This window comes from Saccopteryx bilineata, chromosome 2 (genome assembly GCF_036850765.1).
Source record: "Saccopteryx bilineata isolate mSacBil1 chromosome 2, mSacBil1_pri_phased_curated, whole genome shotgun sequence".
Lineage (NCBI taxonomy): Eukaryota > Metazoa > Chordata > Mammalia > Chiroptera > Emballonuridae > Saccopteryx > Saccopteryx bilineata.
The window spans coordinates 282190423-282215011 of NC_089491.1; the positions used below are offsets into that span (position 1 = coordinate 282190423).

The 24589-nt window shown below is 45.8% G+C and overlaps 1 protein-coding gene across 3 annotated transcripts in view; it reads left to right on the plus strand.

Moving 5' to 3' along the window:
- PRRX1 (paired related homeobox 1) overlaps positions 1-24186 on the plus strand; it is a 72762-nt gene extending 48576 nt beyond the window's left edge. The window contains exons 2-5 of one of the 3 annotated variants that reach the window (XM_066261130.1): positions 6645-6820; positions 11370-11551; positions 15320-15391; positions 23069-24186. In XM_066261130.1, the coding sequence (XP_066117227.1) occupies positions 6645-6820; positions 11370-11551; positions 15320-15374 (413 nt within the window). In that variant the 3' untranslated portion in view covers positions 15375-15391; positions 23069-24186. Of the gene's footprint in view, positions 1-6644; positions 6821-11369; positions 11552-15319; positions 15392-20821 lie in introns of all 3 variants that reach the window. The other 2 variants (XM_066261129.1, XM_066261128.1) reach the window with 2 other exon arrangements.
- The last annotated feature ends 403 nt before the right edge of the window (positions 24187-24589 follow it).

The window sequence follows — 24589 nt, forward strand, 5'->3', positions numbered from 1 at the left end:
TCTGTGCTGTGTGTTCGTCAGATTTTCAAATGACTCTAGGAAGTAGGTGGCCTTATTTCCATTATATTGTTTTGAAAATTGAGGCTCAAAGAGGTGAAGTGTCTCACCCCACGCCACACAGCCGAAGAAGTCACAGGATCTGCAGGGGAATGAAGGTTGTTCTGATTTCCAAGCCGGTTAACTTTTCACACTGTTCTGCTGTGCCCCTCCCCCAGTTATATATATCGTTTAGTTGGGCCTAATTAAAACTTTCTTATTTTTCACTTTTTTTTGTCACCCAGAAGTGAACTGAAATATGAGTCAATAAATGGTTCGTGCATAGAGAAACCGGGAGTAGGTTACACGGCCAAAGCCAGAATTTTTATCAAAAAGAGGGTATTCTATTCAGTAACTGAATTCCTGTAACCATAATCTCAATAGATGACTTATTTCGTGTCTGACTATTCATCTGTATTTGCCGAGCGTAAGAGCCTCGATCAAATACAAACATAACCTTTGTATTTTATAGTGACGGAGACTGAGTCCCGTGGAAAATGCCTGCATGGGAGACACTGTGAACATGGCCCCCGCGGATAGGGCTCCAATGGAGGGCTGCACAAAAGGCTTGCTTTACACTGCCAGACATCCTGGGGGTTCTGATCAGGAATCCCTCAGAAGAATGTCTGATAAGCTAGAGCGGATAAGACGAGATGGGCTGTATTAGCAGGTGGGCTCCGTAGAACCGGGCTGGTCCTGGAGAGGTGACGGCAGTGTGGGATGATGAACGCACACGTGCAACAGCAACTGCAGTGTGAGCCTCCCGCCCTGGGCAGGGCTTTCTGTTTCCGAGGAGGGCTAGCTACCCCACGGAGCTCAGCTCTGAGCTGTGCCTACATGAGCTGCTCTAACTTTAGCCAGAGCCATGACTCGTCATTGTGCTCCAAACCATTCAAACTACTGTTACCGAAAACTTTCTGGAGCATTTTATTCTCCAGGGAAAATATGTCCCTAAAATCACATTTAAGGTGATTTAGTGCCTTTTTTTTTTAAGATTTAGGACCAACACTCGATTAAAAATAAACCTGTGTCTAGGTCAAGTCAACAGTAAAAAGAAAAAAAAAATCTATGCACATCAAAGACCATCACAGAACATTCCAGGTCTGGCGGCGGTAATGTGATAATGTGCCCGTCTGTGCAGGCAGAGCCCGGGCCCCCTCTGACAGAGGCTGGGAGTCAGGGGCGAGGGATGCTAGGGGTGCCATTGAGAAGGTGTGGGTGTCCTGATAACGTCGGCTTTGGCCGTTGCGATGTGCTGAGCTCGGTCTACACTGCAGTGGTCGGCCCAGGGAGGTGACCCATGTGCCACTTAACAGGAGCCCATATTAAAAGGATGCTGTCCTAATTGCAAGTGGAACTCCGTGTAACCAGAGAAACGCAAATGGATGCCGCAGCTCTCTCTCGCTGCTTTTCATAGGCCTTGCAATAAAAGCTAAAACAGTTTTTAGTGGCTTTTGCAATTATACCTCCCTTCAATTTTCTTAAGGTTACAGGGCCTGAACCACACAAATCCCATTAAAGTAAGTAGTTGTTGTGCAATGGAGGTCCTTTGAAAACATTCTTCCATGCCCATAAAATGATCAGCGGCTGCTCTTTAGATCCGCCGGCCTGCCATGTTTTCAACCAAAAGTCAGAGGACGAGCTTTGATGTGGCCACTGGTTTCTGCTACTGAAGCTGGCGTTCTACCTTCTTGCATCAGAATTCTTCCCAAATTGATGTGACTCGGGCACCCAAAACACACTTCTGCAGATTTTATTCCTAAAATATGTTTCTGCCGTACCTTGAAATTACATTTGGCATCCCGGATTTGGACTCTCCAAGGCTCCCTCCCACACCATAGAGAGCAAAAGAGGGTCAGGGTCTTGGGGAAGCCGGCACGGCGAGAGCAAGGCCCTGGTGGGTAGGGACCCCAGCGTGCTGCCTGGTCGTGAGGACAGCGCTTCTCGCCGTCTCCTCCACCACCTTTGGCAGCCCTGTGTGGAGTCTGGAGTGAATTTCACGCTGGAGCCAAGGTCAGAGCTAGTGCTCTCTTTAGCCTGGAATTGAATGTGCCAGCGGCATCCTACCTAGGACTCAGGAGAACTGTTTCACATGTCTGCTAACACCCTGACCCACCGACAAGACCTCTTCGTCCTGTGTTTTCCCATTTGCTTCAGTCAGCCCTCGACGGAGGACTGCTGTTCTAGACAGGCGTAAAGATGGAGGACCTGTCTCTAGATCTGATGCCTCACCTGTTTGAAAAAGAGGCCAAGTAAAAGGTGTCCCTCACCATGTAAAATTACTCACCGACGAAAGACAGTGTTGGCCTTATTCTTTGCTGTGCACTGCTAAATAGAATAAATGGACTTCAGATATGACTCAGATGAGTTGGCGAGGTTCTAATTTCCTGGGACTGCTTCTATACCACCATACAATCTTAATTCTCCACATCTTATTGCCATTTAACATTAGCTAGAGAGCCTCCTCCTCTTCCACAGGAATACCTGACGGCATCGAGGTGCCAAAACATTTTACACGGAAAGAACTGAACCATAATTTTAGCCCAAGTATTTGATTCTATACATACATATATATATGAATTTAGAGAATGGAGTGATCAGCAAAGCTGTATAGAGGAGGTAAGATTTGATATGCGTCATGGGAGACAGATTTAGAACTGGGTCCTGAAATGAGAGGAAGCGCCATATGTATGGGTTTGGGGACAGGACGGGGGTGGACCAGCGTGCTGAAATGAGCCTGTGCATGTTTAATTGATGAAGCAAGGGCTTGCAGAGGACAGTGACACGGAAAAGTCAAGAGCAGCTGGGTCAAAGTAGCTCTTCTAGATGAGGATGGCTGCATTTCTCTAATGGCTCCTCTGGTAGGAATAACAACATGTGACTCACGTGGACCTGCTTTCTTAGACCCCCTTTGTATAACTGGGACAGACAGCCCTGCCGTTCCCACACAGTTCTCCCAAGGTAGCACTCTCTCGTTCCGCCTCCTGCTCCACTGGTCCTCTCACGCACAGCACATACATCATCACCTGCTCTGCAGGCCGGCAGGGCATTCGGAGTCCCAGCTCTACCTGACCGACCGGTATTGTCAATTGTGATTTGGGGCAAGTCACTTTATTCTTCTAGGTCTCCTTCACCTCGTCTGTCAAACAACAGGGTTTGAATTAGACAATTTTCTGGTTTCATTTGCTGCTAATATTTTATGATTCGTGATTCCACCTGCTTAATAAAGATACTTTGCTTGTCTTTATTAGAAAGCTCATTGATAACTTTGTACTTGCAATTCACGACCATTGATAACATGCATCGTCATCCACAAATCCATAAAACACCTTGGATTTGAAACATTAGGATTTTGGTTAAAAAAAATGCATCCATGTCCCATGTTACTATCCCGCAGCTCCATGGACCCTACCCACCTCAGAATTCCCAAGAAGGAGCTTGGTTACCACTGTCCCCTTGGACATCAGCATTCTCAAATAGCATGTTTCAAAGTCAACCTTCACTGTCGCTGGTGTCACCAGAAAGCTGGTCTTCCAGCAGTGATAACAATTCTCTGCTTCCTCTCCCTCATTGGTCTAAGGTCCAATGAGCTGAGCACTAACGCCCCATTCTTAAGCCTCTGCGGTGTCTGTGTCCCCTCTCGTGCTGCGGCAGACACTGCGCGGGGCCCTGAGCTCGTGTGTTTGTGGGGAAACCGGGACTCCTACTTTGTGCCACATTGAGCAAAGACAGGCGAGCCCGGGGCAGCTGCTCCAGCTGTCGTTGTTGCTCCCTCACTGTCTCTTTCTATTAGACTCACACTTGGAAGGACATTTGCCAGACCCAGACTCCCTGGACCCCTGTTACTCGTGCGTCTTTTCTCGCCTTCTGCACGATCCGGACTGGTGTTTTCATTTGTTAAAAACAACAAGAATGTTTGCTGGGAGAGTTTTGATGGAATGGTCTCAGGTCATCATAGCTATTTAGTCTCCGTCAGAAACTACAACCCCCATGTCAGGGGAGCTGTGGTTGATGGTGGACAGTCTGTGGGATCTGAGTGAACAGTGGGAAGATGTCAAAGTACCACTGAGGGATTCTGTGGCGGGTATTAGAACTAAGGACAAAACACAGAGTGCGCTAGTTCGTGGTCACGGTGCGGCAGCCCATGAAGAAGCAGGCTTCCACAACAGCGCCTAGCGCTGAGACTTCGTAGTTATTCCAGAGAAAGCAAACCAACCATGGCATTGGTTTAATAAGGGATTCCCTTTCTATTATTACAAACAATAGCCTACAGTCTGCCTAACTGGGGTAGGTATGGAAGCTAGGGATTTTTTACAGACTTCATTTTAGCAGGAATATCCAATGCAGGTTGTGCTGGTACTATAAAGGCCCGGACCACCTAGAGAGGCTGTAAGGACAAGACATATAGACCGGTAGGCGAAGAAATCTGGGAAGGAGAGCGGGAATACCAGGAATGAGTCCAACTATGCAAGTAGGAAGAATACAAAGACATGCACTGATCCTCGGTGCTTGCGTGCTCGTGTTCATAGTGTTGTACACAAATGTTGCTAGTAAATGGTGTACTCAAGTATGTGGGCTGGACTTCTCCAGCCTTGAGAGAGCCCAGAAATCATGATAATTAAATTAGCTCCATTCTCAAGATGCTGCCCATCTAACCCTGTTACTGAGTGTGTCACAGAAGGCCATTCAAAGCCAAGCCCCTGGTCGAGGTACAACAAAGCCAGAGAGGTGGTGGGCCGTGACCGACCACGAAGCCGAGGGAATGACTGTCAGGGGCTCCCAAGCTGGAGGAGTGTGGCTGAGATCAAACAGGTGTTATCCCCCCATAGAAAGAGCGTTTAAAGACAAGAAAAGTTTCCCATTTTCCCTGGGAACAAACTCAACAAGCACTTACTATATCCAGATGCTCTAAGAAACAGGCTGCATCTGTCCTACGCTCTGAAGGCAACCCTGGTGAGGCAGCCCCAGGAGGAAGAGGGCTCTGATCCACACGACTCAGGAGCCTCAGTTGTCGGGCACGGGACTCTTGAGCGGGAGCCCCCAGGTGTAAGCTACACAGTGAATGACACGCAGGTCTAGGTTATCCCCTCAGTCTGTAAGACGGATAGTATTAGAGCCCAGCAGGCGTCATTTTTACTGGGACATCGGGAATGGTGCTGGCAGTTTCCCTGAGTGTGCTGCGTTTCCAGTCGGGGAGGATCAGGGCCTGACGTGTTGGGAAAACAGTGAGAGTCGCTCCTGTGGAGTGTGGAGCAGGGAGCTGCGCTCAGCTTCCTCTCTGTGCTCCGGCCCCCATGTTCTCTCTGGGAGAGGGAGCTGCTGGGAGTGTCTGTCCAGTCCACCAGGCGCACGTGACTGAGGCCTCAGCAGCTCGCCCTGGACATCTCCGCTGCTCGGGCCCTGCGTGGCGTGGGCCTGGGGGTGACGGCTCGGCGGGGGGTTAGCACAGCTGGCGTTCCACCCGCTGCACATAGCCATCGCTCCTGGGCTGAGCGGGGCAGCAGGCCAGGAGCACAGGACTCTTGACCACCAGGGACTGCCTGGGGGCAGTGGTCGGCAAACTCATTAGTCAACAGAGCCAAATATCAACAGTACAACAATTGAAATTTCTTTTGAGAACCAAATTTTTAAACTTAAACTACTTAGGTAGGTACATTCCTTATCGAGGTAACGCCTGCATATGGCATTTTGTGGAAGAGCCACACTCAAGGGGCCAAAGAGCAGCGTGTGGCTCGCGAGCCACAGTTTGCCGATCAGGAGCCTGGGGGATCGGCTCGCCAGGGTACTTCCGGGGGAACACAGAGAAAACCAACGAGGAACTGGACGGGCAAAAACTTGGGGTCACGATTCTCCTAAGGACAGTAAGGTGCTCAGGCCTTAGAACTCCACTTTGGAACGGAACTATGTCAGAGGCCTCTCAGTGCTGTCCCCCGTTTCTGAGTCCTCATGGGTGACAGGGTGAGTCCCAGGTCACTGTCAGCTTAGGTGGAGGGTGCTGCAAGCACCAGCCCTGGTCTAGGCTGAGGCCTCGGCAATGGCACGGAGCCCGGAAAACATGCAGTTAGGAACTGCTGACTTGTCCGGGAGGATGCATGGTCAAACAGAATGCCCTCCAATCAGTTTGAAGATGGCTTTTCCTCTAGAGCTCTGCGTTTGTGTTTAGGTGGGTAGTTGAGAAGATGGAACCAAGGACTGGTTGTTCTCCTTGGTTAGGAAACTGTACAAATGAACATAATATTATCTGAGACATGTAATGTCCAAAACAACCTACTCTTTCTTCCCCGATTCTAGAGAAGTCCCAAGAACACGGGCAGCAGTAACATTTTCCTTTAGCCTCTTTGACAACACAGGCTTCACAGAGCATGTGAGAAATGTCCCTCGGACAGCTCAGGTCTGGTCCCAGAACTGCTGGGGTCCCTGGCACAGGACTTTATGGGCACCTCCCCCCACGTTCACACACTGAAAGTGGTGTTTGGCTATAGCACATTTGCAAAGATGTGAGCCAAGGAAACACGACCACACTGTAGATAGATGCACAGCCAAGAAGGGGAAGTAAGGATGACCCCCTCGGCATGGCTTTAGCTCCTTACTGCCGTCTTCTCTTCTAGACGACCAGCTGAACTCGGAGGAGAAGAAAAAGAGGAAGCAGCGGAGGAACCGGACCACCTTCAACAGCAGCCAGCTGCAGGCCCTGGAGCGCGTCTTCGAACGGACCCACTACCCCGACGCCTTCGTGCGAGAAGACCTCGCCCGCCGGGTGAACCTCACTGAGGCCCGAGTGCAGGTAAGCACAGCCTTCCGCTCCCGGAGCGCATCCCAGAAGACCGCTTAACAGCAGGAGCTGGGGGGCCGGACCGCGGCTGGTGCGCCAGGAGGGCAGGACCAGTCTCGGGTGTGTTCCTTTAGGCAGCATAGCATTCTTACTAGGAATCAAATCGGATGCCTTCCGGTGGGGTCGGGTCCCTCCTCCTCGTTTTGCACCCTTCCGGATTCATGATATAAATCCAGTCCAGCTCAGTGCTTGCCTCTGCATCCCCTAGATTTCAATTTGAGCTTTAAGGTGAACTGAGACTTGAACCCTCTGACCACCACCGCAGTTTTCCTGCCCAGACTGTGGGACTATACGAACCTTCAAGAAACGTGTTATGAATGCACACAATCACGGGCACGGGTGGAAGTGGGAAACGCACACTAAGACCTTGCTTTAGGAACCTGTGTGAAGAGCACATTTAAGCGCAGGATTCTGAGTTTCCGTGGACGAAAGCAGGGTAATGGCATACAGACTGGCAGGCGAAGAGAGGACAATTCTAACTTTAGTGCCATGACACACCCACTACAAGGAGAACACAACCTATGATTAGTGTTAGGATGATCACATAACTCATACCACTTGAGTCCTTATTATCTGAGATTTTTTTACCTAAGCAAAGCTGCTTCGTCCTCACACCAATTCAATGGCATGGTTAGTATTCTGCTTCATATAGGTGAGAAAACAGGCACAGAGTGCTGAAAGGGTTTTGCCCAATGTCACACAGCGAGGAAGTAGCTAAACCAAGATTTGAGCACCGTGCTTCTAAGCACTACAGTAGACTTTGGATAAATGAGTGTCTCCTAACTAAATGCTTTTCAGGTAGCACTTTACCATCTCTGCTGAAAGTCCCTGTCTTATTACCTTCCATGTGGCCCGGGGCGGGCTGCCGTTTTGATCAGGGGACTGGCCAAATCTGTCTTGTCTTCCTGGAGAAATTACTGTTTGTACATCTGCGTTCAGTCTGGCCGGAAGGATTTCTTTCTGCAAATAATAACCCTCGAGCCCGCCGGGAACTCGAGTGACCCCAAGGCCCTTGAGGGGGTGCTCTATTTGTGCCAGGAGCAGGGGGCATGGTGAGAAACATCTGCAGAGTTGAGGGAGAGGGTCCCGGAGGTCCCTCAGACTGAAGAGAAAACACGCAACTGTCCCTGTGGGAAACAGGGATGTCACCTAGAAGTGCTCTCCAAGAAAAAAAAGAATGTTGATGATGAAAGGGGCAAGTTGGCTGGGCGCTGCAGTGGCCTCAGGGATAGGTTAGGAGGAGGTATGCACATGACTTCCCAGGGACCCCTGATCAGGTGAGCGTGGTCACGGGGACAAAGCTCCATGTGTGTCTCTCTACCTTCCCACCCAAAGCGGGACCCTGAGGCTGGCCTTCCCACATCCGGCTCCTCCACGACACTTACCACAGCTCTCCAAACACGCTGTACCTGCACTTAACTCCCTTCCCTCCTTCAGCCTCCTCCCCTTCCTTAGTATCTATGCCCCGGGCTTGGCCCACAGTGGTCTAACGAATAACTTTAGACTAATAACCCATAGTATCTGAAGGTACCACTTTTACTGGGGTGATCTGAATTCTAAATAAGAAAACCTGGCCAAAACAATGCTGGAAATGAAAAAAGAAAATTGATGTGAAAGGACAGTTTTGGGGTTGGGAGCTATCTCTGCACCCTCCTAACCACAGTTAAATGCCTTCTGTGTTGAAACCATTGTGCCCGCCTCCTTTCTCACCCCGCTGTTCTGCGAAGGCTTCCTGAGCCATGAATGCTTCCCATGCAAGCACACCAGGACTCTCTCACCACGATTCATTCTTCCCCCACAAAGCCTCACCCTTTCCCGTCTGAGTCACGCCTTCCCAACTCTGGTCTTCTTTACATGTACAGCATTTATCACAACATGACAGGTACTATATTGAGTTGTATGTGGGCCAACGTCCCCAGCTAAACTGTGAAGTTCTCTTGGATGGAAGCCATATCTTATCAATTCATCTTCTTCCTCTACTTTCCCCTCTCATTTATCAAGCACCTATTATGTTCTTGGAACTGTTTTTGGGTTTCTGGGATGGCTAAGACACTGTGATTCCCTTAGGGATGTCACAGACCGGCTGCAGACAAGACAAATGTGTTTATCATATTGTTATGATATAGTAAAATAATTCCCACACTAAAGAAATATTCAAGAATTAGTGATTTAAAAAAAATAATAAGTGACAGAGGATTGATTGAGAGAAAAAAAGATCAGAGAAATTAAATATATACCCAAGGACAAATCTTCAAAGTCTTTTTTTTTTTTTTTAGTGAGAGGAGAGAAGGCAGAGAGACATACCTACAAGCCCAGTAGGGGGCAATGCTCTGCCCATCTGGGGCTGCTGCTCTGTTGGAACCGGAGTCATTTTTTTTAGCTCTTGAGGTAAAGACTATGAAGCCATCCTCAGTGCACAGGGCCAACTTGCTCGTATCGGGCCATGGCTACAGGAGAGGAGGAGAAAAGAGAGTGAGAGACAGAGAGACACACAGAGAGAGTCAGAGAAGCGAGAGGCAGAGGAGTGGAGAAGCAGATGGGTGCTTCTCTTGTGTGTGCTGGCTGGGAATTGAACCCAGGACATTCACATGCTGGGCCAACGCTCTACCACTGAGCCAACCGGCCAGGACCTCTTTAAAGTCTTATAGCCAATATTTTTACCCAATTCTGTTAGACTTTAAAGTCATGTTTTTTCTATGGCATTTCACAGAGGAGGGGATGTTGAAGTTGAATCTTGAAAGGCATGTCTTTTGACACCTGGATGAAGGGGAAGAATGGCACAGGCAGAGGAGCATTTGGTGTGAACAGGTGGAAGTGGGAACTAACCAAAGACATCAATAGACTTGAGCCCGGGGTTGGAGTTGGAAAGACAGAGAGCCAGGTGCACAAGGTCCAATCATGCAGTCATGCCTGAACTGGTGGCCACAGAGCTCATTCCTGAACAGTCTCAGTTCTGTGATGTTTTGATTCGATTCTGTGAGGAACCAGTAGAGGATTCTTAGCAGGGCACTAGTACAATTACATTTGCATTTAAAATGATAACTCTGTTAGCAATGTGAAAGGCACATTCAAAAGCTGGGAGTCTGCGAAGCCAGGAAACATGTCCAGAGTCTGCTTTCACTGAATCCCACCCAGACCCTCCATGTGGCACCAGCCCTGGGGTTATTTTCTGTGAATGTCACTCGCTAGGGTTGTGCAAATGTCCCACTCCACACCATAGGATTTCTTTCTCCCACACTTGTCATGCATTTCTATAACTGCATCTGAAATCCTTCTTCCACAGTATTTCAAATTTACATGTCTGTCTTCTTCTAATAGACTCTGACCTGCTTACAGGCAGAGCATTAAGTCTCATCTCTCTGTCCCCAGCATTAAGCACAAAGCCTGCAACACAGAAGGCACTCCATAAAGATTTCTTGAATGAGTAAATGAATGAATAAAATTTCTTGACCACCTAGAGAGTTGTAGGATCATGAGCCAGATGTCCTTGAACTAAAAAACTCAGCCATTTGTTATCTGTGTGAATTTCAACAAACTGCTTAATCTCATTGAACCTGTTCCCTCATCTCTAAAATAGAGATAATAAAGCCAAATATATGAAATTGTCATGAGAACTAGAAATGAGGCATGCAATGTACTTATGTAAGTCCCCAGCCCCGGAGCACTTAGTAAATGATAGGTTGATTACGATGCTGCCAGCACCGCCCATACCCCTCCAACCCTACAATTGAATGTACTCCATTCAACTTCCAACCTGCGGTATCTTCACGTCCGCCCCACAAGCTTCTCTCTGGAAGTTGGGAAGCTGCCCTGCCCATGTTCAGCTTACGAGAAGGACCAGAACATTAATAACCAATGACGACAGGAGCCAGTGCGCCAACCTCAGCTCTCCTGCTCCTTGGTGGGAGTACGTGTCCCATGTTGGTCACTACTGTCCCATGGCACTGAACACACTCTCCAGTGTCTGCTCTTCTCTGCTTCGTCTTCCCTTGCCAGCCGCTGTGTCCTGCATTCCCCAAATAAACCGGTTCCTTCTTAAAGCCTTGTCGCGGGGTCCACTCTGGGAAATACGAAGGATTTTCTTTCAGTAGCCAATAAGTATTATGAATGCAAATAAGGAGTTTTCGCATTAAGAAGGAACTTAAAAGAAAATGTTACTGTCTCTGTGCAGCTGTCTAATGAGAATTTCCTTCTCTCTCTCTCGAGTGTAATTAAACCAGGGACTATACCCCATGTTTTGCCATCTCTTGGGTCAGTCATATAGAGCTTGATGCCTGAAGCACTTCACGTGCTGTTGTAAGATTTTCACCCTTACAAGTTCTCTGACATGGCCCAGCAGGGGAGGATGGCAGCATATTTCTGTTGTTCTCGGGAGGATTCCAGACCCACTCTGCACCATCCTTAGGAAGGCACTGTCCAGTAAAACCAACCACGGCGTCAGTGGTGTAACCGCTTCTTCTCCCCCCCGCCCTTCTCTCTTCTCCTCCCAACAACCTTCCAGGTGTGGTTTCAGAACCGAAGAGCCAAATTCCGCAGGAATGAGAGAGCCATGCTGGCCAATAAAAACGCTTCCCTCCTCAAATCCTACTCAGGAGACGTGACTGCCGTGGAGCAGCCCATCGTACCTCGTCCTGCTCCAAGGCCCACCGATTACTTCTCCTGGGGGACGGCCTCCCCGTACAGGTGAATGACCGGCCCACTCCCCTTGCTCCACTTCCACACGTTTCTCAGCGCTCGGTCACGTTCAAAGCTGCTTGTGCAGCTTGTCTGACATTTCTTACTGGGTTACCCTCTTCAGAGACATTCAACTTGCTGACTTCCCCAGATTTTCCCAGGAGATTGATAGTTGCCCCAGGACCAGGGTTTGGGGCAGAAGAGAGAGGGGCAGGCCATCAGCAATCTCCTCTTGGACTCAGGAACTCTTGCAAAGGTTTCAAAGATGGGGAAGCATCCAAAAGAAAAGATCACTAAGCTATGCTCAGAGTCCCTCTTGCAACCATTCTGGAACAAAACTTTACTCCATTTCCATATCTGAGATAGATTCATTTTACTCTGCTCAAGTGGGAATTGAATTTATAAGGCTCTAAGTGTAGGACCAAGGGCAAATTTCACAGTAAAACTGATCTTGAATTAAAGGAAGGAAGGAAGGAAGGAAGGAAGGCAGGCAGGCACAGACAGAGAAAGAAAGAAACAAAGATTATTTTGATCAATTTCATGGCCACAGTAGGTGGGGATGTCTTATGATCCAAAATGCCTTCCTTTTCTATTGCTAATTCTTATCTATACTTATCTGCAGTTCTTTGGGGGGTCAGTTTATTTGTGTGGGTTTTTTAAGTATAAAAACAATGTATAATTTACACTAAAATTTTATATTAAAAAGGTGAATATTTTTAAAGAAGCAAATAACAGAGTACTATTTCAATGATGCTCTCTAGAACTATAGGTTAACGCCAGAGGAAGATAAGACACAGGAGTCTAAGGCATTGCAATCAGCCTACGTGCTTTCCTTGAACCCTAACCTGGGCATGCTTAGAAACCAAGGTTACCTCTGGCTGACTGCAGTGGAGAAAGGAGTGTTTACAAATTCATTCATTATGCTTTGGTTACCTTTTTATTGTTAAAGTTAAGTAATGGTTTAAGGAGATGTTTGAAATTAGTTATAGGAGATCATGCCCCAGTTAAAGCTGAACTCCTGATGCAAAATGCCATTATTTGTGAGATGCACAGATAGTTTTCAAAAGCTGATTGCTCTCATCAAAGCAAAGAGCCTCACCAAAATGTTCTTTCTGTTCCAAATCGGGTCCTTGAGAGAAACACCATAAATGCATTTGGAAATCTCTTTTAAAGCCCCCCACTATGAAATCAACCTGAGTTAGTTTGGCCTTAGTACATATAGACCCCCTGCATTGGAAACTGGAAATCCTTCTTGCTCTCAGAAAAGGTACACCCTGCTGATTTCAAAAGATCAGTCATATCTTTGTGTCCCGTTTAAAATTTAGACTCCTTTCCCACAGAATTGACTAAGGACACATTTTGGAGACCGCTGTGAAGTCACTTACTCTTTAATATTTTAAATACGTAGAAGACTGCTTTGTTTCCCTGATAAATATTGATAACTCATAGACTCACTAAATGGTTTGGGAAATGGATGTGGTTCCAAACTTGATGTTTCAAGGTCTCTGGTTGGAATTTGGTCGCAACCAGGAAGTCTTGCTCCCTTTTCTGCCTGGGTCCCACGTAGGAACTTTTCATACCACCTCTCCACAATCTAGATGACTGTCAAGTGGTCTTCACCCGTGAGAGGCTGAGGGAAGTCCACTGCACAAGTGGGGATGAAATCCTTCCTGAATTTATATTGGGTTAAATTACCTGGACCTCAGCAGAACTTCAAGCCCTGGTGTCAGCATCATATAAATTATGTATATGGGCATTTAGCTGAAATTATTAACATGCAATTTATGTGTGCCTTTGGGGAAAATGTTCTATTTTAATTTGAAAGAGTATGTAGAAATATTAGATACATTTTTTAAAAAAAATACTCATAATTCCACCACTTTGACATAACTAGTTTGTTTACTTTTGCAATTAGAGTTCAATTTTTTTATATAGTGTAGACTTAGTGTACATATTATTTTGTATTCAGCTATTTTCACTTAAACTTATATAACCTAGTACTTTTTACTCATTTCACAGTATACTCTTATATTATTTCTCTTAGATACAGAGTTTGTAAAAAAATAATTCATTAAAAATTCATAGAATCTGTTCATATTCTGTATGAAGAATAAGTTAATCTTCAGATATAAGTAGAAAAATGATGGTTTAAAGCAGTAATTTAATCAATAATAATGTTTTTGACCCAATGTTGACTGAAGTGTTTCTATTTTGATTAATTTGTAAAAGTGGCAAAAAAAAAAAAAAAAAAAGCTATTCTGTTACTTGGAGATTCTTCTGCTATGTTTAGACCCAAAATACTTTATGATTTCACATTTGCAGTTTGGTAGGAAACATAAGTCTTGCTAAAAAAAACTCTACAAGAGAAACAAGTGATGAAATCAAAGGCAACGCTAGGCCTTCCGTGTTACGGGAAATCAACTTGCTATTTCTGTTGGTACTACTATGTCAAGTTAGTTATCTCACATGTGATGTTCATTAAAAGGCATTTCTCTTGGTTAATCCTTGGAACACTCCTGTGTGGTAGCTCTCTGTCCTTGCTCTGGTTCCAAAGAAGAGACCAAACACTCGCCCAAGTTTAAGCCTTCAGCAAGCAGAATTAGACCCATTGCTCAAGATCCCTGTTTCTGTCTAATGTGTTAGGACATGTGGCCCTATTTTTGTTTAAATTAAACCTGACATTACATTGAAAATAGTAAAAAGGAGAAGAGTGGGAAACTATGTCAAACCACCCTTTTGACTCAGTGTCTGTCTCAGGTCAGTGATACATGCCCCCAGCTGAGGTCCACCTTCTGAGGTGTGTGGCCATCCCCTTGGGACGACTGATGTGGCTTGGTCATACATTCCAGGGTAGTGAGTGGACAGTTTTGTCAGACAGGACAGTCTGCTGACTTCCACCGCTCTCTCCTGGAGAAGAGAGGACAAAAGCAAGACTCATAGCAATTGTGTGCATATGGTTAGGATTATGGGATATGGGAAGTAGCCAACACAATTTTTTTTTCTGAGTGTCTTTTATATCTAATGTGGTGGCTGGATAATTTATTGTCAAAACTGGGACACTTTTGAGAGTGAAAGGGGGAGTGCTATTAATAATAACAGTAGAGCAACAGGCAGTAGACTGGGATTGTCCCTGGCAAACTGGGACATATGATTCACGCTATTTTTAGCATGTCATGACCTCGTTCATTCCCGTGAGCATGTCAGAGGTGATGATGTCAGGCAGGCAACTGAGTAACCAGAAGGAGCAGAGCATTCCCTAACACAGCGGGGACAGACCCTGCTGTCCTGGCAGGTCTCTTCTTTATCTACCCTCAGCCGGCTGAAGAGAGCTGGCTTTTGGCACATATGCCCACAGTTCAGCTCAGAACTGTTTTCCTTAGGTGCAAACGCACACCCGCACCAGAGTTATAAAGACTCACTCACTGTCTGGTGGTGCGCCTGGCCTTGTGGGCGGCCTAATTAACCGAGTCCTGGACTTCGCACTGTTATTTCAGATGAAGTTGGCTAGAAGCCTGTCCCCAGAGACACCCTTCCCTGCGACAGACAGAGAATGGCCCAGCTCTGCAGGACTGGTCTGGAGGACCATTTCCAGAGGGAGGGCTGGGCTTCCAAGAGAACTAAAGACAAGTCAAAGGGAGGCCAGCTAGCCTTGTCCACCCACAGTCCCTTCCTCTAACCTGCTCCTCCTCCACCCCTCCTCTGGTCGTGGTCACGGTGCTGCCTGACATCTGCTGAACGCATTTGGCTCATTTCTCCCTTTCACACTTTCAAAAATAGATCCTCGTCCCTCCCAAGATGTTGTTTACACGAGGGACTTCATAACGGATTCTAACAGAAGACACTGAAAAGGTAACTTGTCCAAGGGGGAAGAGGGTGGATGCTGGGGGTAGGGTTTACGTGGGAAACAAGTGGTTAAGCAAGCAGGGACTGCAGTCCTAGAAGTGAACTCAGGGATATCCTTCAGTGGGGAATACCACTGGAAACCAACCACCCCTGCAAGAAAAGGTGTCTGTAAAGTGCAGGGAAGTCAGACAGCCTAGAGCAGGGCTCCTCAAAAGTCACTGTATTGGTGGATCGCCAGGGGCTGTGTTACAACGCAGACCTGGCTCCCGTGTCGTAACACAACTAAACCGAGAGCATCTAATGTGCGCGCATGTGATGCCACGCTGTTGACACCTGGGACAGACTTGGGAGAGTGAGGCGTTAGGTGGCTGTGAGTTGTGGGGCAGAGGTCAGAAGAAATAGGTTCCTGTCCTGGCACCTGTTGCTTCCCAGGCCAGCTGGACTGCCTATCTCTTGTGAAACCATGCATCTAAGACTGAGCTAGTTACAGTTTTCCTGTTACCTCTCTCCTTGGGGCATTTGGAACTGTTAGGTAAGCAATGTGTATTACAGAAAGGAAGTACAAAAGTCACTGAGACAATGGAAGGCTGCAAAGCTTCAGATATAACACATATGTAAAAAACAAGTTAAAAATGGCGGAAGGATCCCTGAACACGTGGCGCAAACTAAAGGCTTACCGATGAAATAGGGTTCAAGTGTGTCCACTTTAAGAGCTGAATATACATTTGTAAAAAAATATCAACTTCTGAATTTTAAAAACAGAAGTTAGAAATGAGTATTTAAATCACAACAGATCACTTCCAAAAGGACTCATGGGGTCCCTCTCTAAGAGTAAGTTTCCCTAGAAAAACTCATACTGAATGTTTTTTTTACATGAAGTGTGCACCTCCCCGTTGTTCTTGCACTGACAAATGAGCAAACCTAAGAGACAGGCTGTAACTTCCACATGTCACAGAGCCGTGCACAACTCCAACTCTATAACCCTTGGAACAATCCTGAGCTGGGAAACCCAAGGATCTCAGAAAGCACACAGATGTCTCGGGCTAACAGATCTGTCTTTGGGGTGGAATTCTCAACAGCTTGTCATCAGCTGACCAAAAGGGCCAAAGAGAAAAACAAAGCTCAAGTTGAAAACTGAGTCAGGTATTACTGTTCCCCCCACTGTCCTCGGCCGTTTTGTGACTCGTGGACTTACACTGTGGGTGCTCAGGAAGCAGAGGGCCAGTTGCCCACAAGTGTCCCGGCTTTAAAATCAGATCATGAATATATGTACTATCTCCCATACTTCCTCGGGATTTGACAGCCACTGCAACACGTTCTTCCTCATGACAACCTTTCAGGGTAGGTTGCAATCATCAAAAATGATTTGTCCCCAGTGAAAACAGAACTCTGCCCCTGCTGGCACTTAGCAGGCTGCTGAGTATGGCTGAGCTCCATCTGTCGGGCATCTCCAAATAAGGAGATGGAAAATTTCAGGCTCCCTTCCATGTGTCTGCTCTGTGCCCGTCTTGGTGTAGATGTGCTGAGTAGACAGATGGGATATGAGCATTTCTGTTTCATCTTTAATTCTTCAGTGCACTTTATTCAGTGGCACAGTTCCTTGGTTGATAGCATAAAGTACCTGACACTCTTCAAAATGAAATAGAAATGTTGCTTTAGTCAAACCCTATGAACCCAGTCCCGGGGTCATGTCGGCTTCCGTGTCCGAGGGTCACTTGCCTCTGACTCATACAGCAAGACCAAGGGCGGGACCTCTGGGTTTGGTTGGTAGGCTCTGGGCATGATCATGTGCTTAATCTATATAAATCACTTAGTTTCCATCTCATCTTTTTGTCCTTGAAAGCTGAATCCTTATAGGAAGGCGTGGTCACTTTACATGTTTTGCATGGTTCTATAAATTTCGTTGACAACAGCTTGTTGGTTTCTGTCTTGTGAGAGAAAATTTCAGGGTTCTCTTTCTTTGCCTAACACAGAGTATTAGAAGTACTAATGACATGGAAAACAGGTGGTCGTGAACAGTTTGGCAGCCACTCAAGGCTCTCCAGCACCTGTTGCACTTGCGCAGGAGGGTCCCCTCCGTCTCACTTGTAATGCCGTTTTTAAAGCATGACTAAGCTGCTCTTGGAGTACCCACTCAACTACTTGTCTTTTCTGACCTGTGACAAGTCTTGCTTGCCCCTGGCACCCACCTCAAAGGACTGCTCCCTGCTTGCCTACGTGGCACTGTTAGTTCAAGTTGAGAAACTAAACCCATATCCAAATACTCAGGGAAAACAGACTCGTAATTCTTCAGCATGTGCACAAAATCTCCCTGTAGTTTCTACTTGTACAGTTAGATATTCTAAACAGTTGTTTAGAGGCTCTGAATTAAGACTGGCTCTCCTATTTTATTTCTTACGGCTATATGATACTGCAATAATTTAGACCAATTTTCGAAAGTATCTAACCTTCCTGAACATTGACCAAACAAAAATGTTATCACTTGCCAAGCTCCTAGAAAACTGCAAAACTCACTCATGAATATCAACTGCCTTTTTATCCACAGACCCCACTAGCTTGAGGCCGCACTAATAGAGGGGTGTCCTTACAACAGCCCACAGTACAATCAGACAGACGCTGTTCTCAACTCTGATAACAGGCTGCCATTTAATAAGGGAAAACATCTCAGTGCAAATCCACTCTCCTGTGCAAGCCAGAACCCTAATTCCTACTAGTTTGGTTCTGAGATGGAGGGTTGATCAATAGTCCTCTCGTCTGGGATATGCATATCTGGCCTGCATGAATGAGAGAGTCTCAGTACTGCCAAGACCTGTATTACTATATCCAGTCTTCAGGCTACAGTATCAGATGATGTTAGTAAACTATGCAGAAACTAAAGCAAAAGTGGTTCTATCGCAACTGTAGTTGCGATTTCAATTTTAGTGTGCTCTCTCAAGAAGTTTTAGTTTTCTGTTTCAGAAAGCTGTCCAGTTTCATTCTCGGTATTTGGCAAATAGTCCAGATAACCCATGATCCCAGCTTCTCTGCTCTGTGATTAAATGATACTATGTACCACCTTCAGAGTTCATTCTCTCACAGAGACCTGGCCGGGGGAGCCTGATGTGGTTGATTTTGTGATCTACAACTTAAGCACATTTCCCAAATCCAACTGTCTCTTTTCTCACCAACTTAGATCTTTGATTTCTTTGAGATCTTGGATTTCAGTGCATCCCAGAAATTCCTTGAGCAGAGGATCTATGGATTCATATCTATTTCTGGCAGGTTCTTGAATGGAAGCATGCAATTCATATAGGAATTAATGGTTATATGTATGTAGGTTTGGAAAATACATGAAATTTCTTGGTACATGATAAAGATAAAGAGAAACTTGTTCCATTTTAACGGGTTGTTGTGATCCTTCATCTCACTCCTAACTGAAAGCTACCCCACCTGGGGACTCTTTCCTAGCCTCTGTCTTGGGTAGACAGTGGTAGACGTGACAGCCTCACCTGCACAAATATTTGATCATTTTTTTTCTTTTACTGTTAAAAAGCATCTGTGATGGATTTGAGGAGTGCGATCCCCAACTCCCGCTTTTGTCATGTCCTTTCTGGTTTTGTACATTTCTACTAAGATTGCAAAGTTAACAGGAAGGACCAGTTCCTAAGAATACAAGCATAATAGTAAAATACTTCCAGAAATTATTATAGCAGGCTGACATTGAGCTGGAATCAGTTTAATCATCCTGTGTCTGGATATTTTCAGTTATTTATCTATTCACTGAACATGTTCTTGAATGCCAACTACACGGTAGATGAAATGTGAACTAACCTGGGGAGAAAGCAGTGGACAGGCAGCTGTGGGGTCTGGTCTGTGGGGTTCACAGTTCAGGAAGTAAAGTAAGTGCTAAAAGGAGAAGCACAGGGAGCCGCAGGAGAACCACTGTGTGGGGACGGACAAGACCATCACTCCCGAGACGAGGAGTGAAGTGGGCAAAAACGAAACATGAGACCACGAGGATCTCTTATAGCTCTCTGAATCTTCTTCCTCTTGCCGTCCATCTCACACACCCACACACACACACACACACACACACACGCACACACACACACAGGGGCGCACACACCAGTGCTATATGAATTTTAAATTAAGGATGTGTATTTCTGGAAAAACCTAATGATCTGGGACTAATTATATTTCTTTAACCTAATTTTCCTAGGTTAATTGCTAGCCATTGAGCTGAAATAATAGGCTATTGTGGGTCTTGACTGTGAGTCTTGATGATGCGGTGTCCCAAATAAGTATTAATGATACAGTCTCTCTATTTGTATAGTGGCTTTAGTTTTCTCTTTTTCTGGTCTGTCACTTGATCCCCAGAACCACAAACTCCTTCTGTGGCTGACAAAATTGCACTGGAATGCGGGCAGTGGAAGAGCACACGTCATTCCATTTATAAGTCTATCTCAGTTTAAAGGGATTTTGCTAATCTTAGAAACAACTAGAAACATTTTCATTTAATTAAAGTGAGTTCCCTTTTAACTGTTTACATAAAGTAATGGATAATTTGCATCCAAGTCTAAGAAACCATTGCTTTTTCTTTTAAAAGAAGCTCATGGATGCAAGTCACAGCAAACCACCAATTATAAATTTCCCCCCCAAAATGACAGATTTTCCTAGGTCTTAATTACAATCACTGACAAGGAAAAACAAAGCTTCAGGTTCTCCTCAGCACTAGGACAGTGAGAGACAGGCCAGGAGTCCTGAAACTGAATCCCTTACTCGTTTTCTAGGAGATTTAAACATTTCCAAAGTAACTGACCCAAAAGGCACCGCACAGAGCTACTCAAGTACTTTCGGGTGGAAGCACTTGATTTGGCACCACTCAGTACCATCGGCTGGGGGATTAAGAATGGCAGACATGTTTTCTTGGGCTGTTCCACTGATTCTCCAAGTACACGATTTAATATGGTATTCATCGATTATCTAGAATGTGCTGGAATGGAAGCCAGCTTCCGAGAGCGAGGAAGGCAAAACGCTCCTGTCTGTAGGCCTCCTCTTCTTCCCCGTGGCTCCCACGGGCCAGTGAGGTAGAGGGATTAAACAGTTTTCACTGGTCAGCCGACCGCACACCTGCTATTCGACATAAGCAGCTTTCTTCTCTCTCCCCAGAAATAAATCCTGACTCGCTATATCCGACCCAGCGAATGCCCCCCCCCCCACAACCCTTGGTCCACTCTCCCCTGCTTTCCCCTGCCCTTCAGAACACGGCCACCCTGTTCCAAGTGCCTCAGACTACCGGAGACCTGGGGCTGCAAGGGACCTCGGAGCTCACCCCGTCCCACCCGCCTGCCCCTGCCAGTGCCCCGTCCTGAGAGTCACACCCGTGTGAGACACAGACTTGCAGCTTCCTGAAACTAACGCCTGTTGTTCTCCCCGCTCTCTCCTTTGTCCCTACAGTGCCATGGCTACTTACTCTGCCACATGTGCCAACAATAGCCCTGCACAGGGCATCAACATGGCCAACAGCATTGCCAACCTGAGACTGAAGGCCAAGGAATATAGTTTACAGAGGAACCAGGTGCCAACAGTCAACTGAGGAAAAAAAAAAATAATTAAACAGGCCTAAGAAGAAATCAAAAAAATACCAAAACCAAACAAAACCATAAGACACCTATATCCTGTTCTGTCATTTCTTCATCTGCTGGAAAACAGTAATAATAAAAAACAGACAAAACAAAAACAAAAAAAGCCAGAACTAAAATATTGGGACCATGGCAGAGAAAAGCAGGCAAGGAGCCGAATGCAAGTTAGTTACCAAATGCTCCTCCTCCCTCGGGGAGGCCAGCGGCACTGGTTTCTGGGTGTGTTCTTGTCGTTTTTTTCCTTCTGCCCACGCTTTGCTTCGTATACTCCGAGCTTCTCCAGCTGGGTTCCGCCCACCCACCCCCATGACTGGACGGGTTTTTAAAAAGTCTACAGCAGCCAGAGAAACCATTTTATATATCCAGACTAATCGCCTAGAATCTGCTCCCCTGGTGTGCTTAACCCTCCGTGCCTTACCCACTCCTTCCTCCCAGGTCTCTGTAGAGAAGCTCTAGGAAACCTGGAAAAGCCAAAGTCTTTCTAAAACGAGTCTGTTGCAGACTGATTTCTCTCTCCCTGTCTCCATCTCTGTCGTCATGGTAAGGTCTTTCCGTCAGCTCCTGGGGAGGAGGAAGCCATCGCGCATAACGTCCAGCCACGGGCCTGTTCGATCCGGTGGGACTGGCTGATTCTAAGCAATAAGCTCTAGGCCTAAGCTCTAGATTTCAGCTCTAAGCTCTCGATAATGTCACCACCACTCCTATGCTAACAATCAGCCACCTTAAGTTAAAGACATGTGTTGTTTTTGAATGATTCGCTGTCATGGGCTATTTGATAGAAGAAATATTTTTCATTTGAATGAGGGAGAGCAATTTCTCTGTGAACATAAAGACAGAGTTGTGAAAGGCATGGCCTCCATCTCTTTGGTGCCTTAAGGGTCATCAGATGCACACTTATATATATACTGTATATATTTATATATTATATATATATAAAATATCCTTGCAAGCTTGAGTTTGCATTTTCTCTAACACAACAAAAAGCAAACTTCACACCATCACCACTGCCCTTCGCTCTCCAGCGATGAGACTTTCTACTGGGGCTCTTGTCTCCTTTCTCGCTCTCCACAAAATTCTCATTAAGGCCGCAGAGCCACTGATAGGGCTGGGGAGCAGGTCTCACTTTCATGTTGGGGCTTTAAATAAATTAGAGACGGGGTGAGGCTGTAGGAATGTCCTTGAGTTTGGAGCCAGAGAGCCCGAGCTCTCGGGTGGAATGCTGATATGTTCGACCTCCCCTGGGAGTCACACTGAGCAAGGGGAGGAAAAGCCATTTGGCCATCTGCCCTTCTTCTACTTGACAGAAATCTGAAGGACACATGTTTAAGTGGAATACTTAAAGGTTTGTTTAAGTTTCAAAGAAGGCAATTATGGGCTCTTTTTGTTTTCTAATTTGAAATAAAGTTTAGTGGCTAGGGCTGGGAGCCAGGATGGACTTTTCTTTGTTTCCCTTTGTTTCCAGCTGTGTTTTTTATAACTTGTCAGGTGGACTTGACCACACACCACATTACCAGGCGGTGCCTCAGTTTACCTTTTTTGTAAAATGGGTGTAACAATACTTACCTACCTCACAGGGGTGTTGTGAGGCCCTATCCACTGGCTCCTTCATCTGTCCTGTACTCCCTCTGTGCCCAGCGCTTTGTAGCCCCGGGGGGAGGGGGGGACTGGACACGATTCGAGGCTAAGGGAAGGAGATAGGACCTGGAAGCTTTGTTTTCTTGCAAGGAAACGCTGCCTTGCTGTAAACACATAACTTTGCATTTGGAAATGAGAAATAGGTTTATATTTACAAACTTCTCGGAAATCACATCATTTGAGCAAAGAATAAGTTAAGATACACAGAACAGACACATTTTCGACTTATATTTTCACTCTGATTAGCTTGGTTCTAACCATTTTAGAGACCAGAGGTTAAAAAGCTTTAGATTGATTTTGGTCAAATCTGTCAACTTCCGAGTGACAGGCAAGGAATTTGGGATTTAAGATGCACTTTGAGCACATAGTTGTTATTTGCCCTGGCATACCAGCTTGAGTAATGGTGGTCTTTTTTCTTTCTTTTCAGCCAAATGGCCACCAATCTGAAAATGTATTTCAAATGTTGATTGTGTACCTTTTTTCTATAACAAGAAGGAAGCCCATCTGATGCATTTTGCTCTCAACAACTGATTCCCTGTTCTTTTCACCTACTATCCAAACATTTCTTACTGAGTGGCTCACGTAGGCTGGCTAAACCACACACATTCCTTGTTTTCCAAAGAGTCCCTGGACTAATTCTTTTGTCTCATAAACTGCTGTGGATTATTGAGTTTCACAGGAACAGTGAGTCCCAACAGATTAAAACAGTCTTTGTGAAATCAGTGCAACCCAAGGAATTGGTGAACTTGGAGTTTGGGGCTGGGGAGAACGGCTACAAGAGGACTGGGATTGTAGTGCAGGGAATGGAAACCACACATGAAAACATCGTGCTGGCGGGAGGGGACCTTCGAAGAGGGAGTGAAAGACAGAGGGTCATGAAAAACAAAGTCATTTAAGTTTCTACCTTGACCTCTGTTTTCAGTGGTGAATAGAAAAACCTGATCCCATAACCCAAATGCTAGGTGAACGTGGGCATTTTTTTTTTTATCCAATGCCTGGGCAAGTGATATCTGGGAATACCAGGGGGGGAACCAGTGCTGGTCAGCCATAGGAACTGGCATTGTTGAATATATACCACAAGCATCTATTATCTAAGCACTTGATCTAGAAGTATACCCGTGGTATAAGCACTCAGTGTTGTTCACTAATTATCGACTTGACATATGTATAAGTTTCACATGTGATTTGGAGGAGTAGCCTTCTGGCTCCTGAGCCAGCCATCAGTGAGGTCCTGGGGCCACAGAGTTCAAAGGCATACGTACCCCTGTTCCTCACGGTCACGCTATGCAGACACGGATGGATACGTGCAGACCGTCTGCATGTGTGTCCCCAGTCCCTCCCAAGTAAGATGCTGATTTGTGGGGTACATGGCAGGTTAAATGGAACCAGAAGAGGTGACCGAATAAAAAAGGGAATGACATTAGGGTATAAAGATCTCATAAAAATGTAATATGTAAATTATATCTTGCTTTATGATGTAAAATATACATTGTTTGCGCTAGAATAGAAATGATTCCTTTTCAATAAAAAGAAAGAAGGATGCCACATGTCGTCTCTTGTTATACAAAACTGAGTTTACAGATTCTTTTCTCTTTGAACTTCAAAACCAAAAAACAACAAAAAAACAGATATGCCAGAATCTAAAATTACATTCAGAGAAGAGTGAAGGTGAGAGAGATTTATAAACAAAAGAACTGTTTTTTTTTTTATCAGAATGTGATATTATTTGCCAAAAAAGGAAAATAATCTCTTGTTCCTCAAAAGCAAAGAAAATGGTGGGGGGGAGAGGGCATGTTTATTGGTGTAACAGGATGGACAAAAACTTACAAGTGTTCAGCTATGTTTCACCCACGTCTTTATCATCCACAGTACTGATTATCACACAACAAAACAGACGTCAGGCAAGGCAGAGCCTTTTATTTGAGAATACAGAAATAACAAAGTAAAA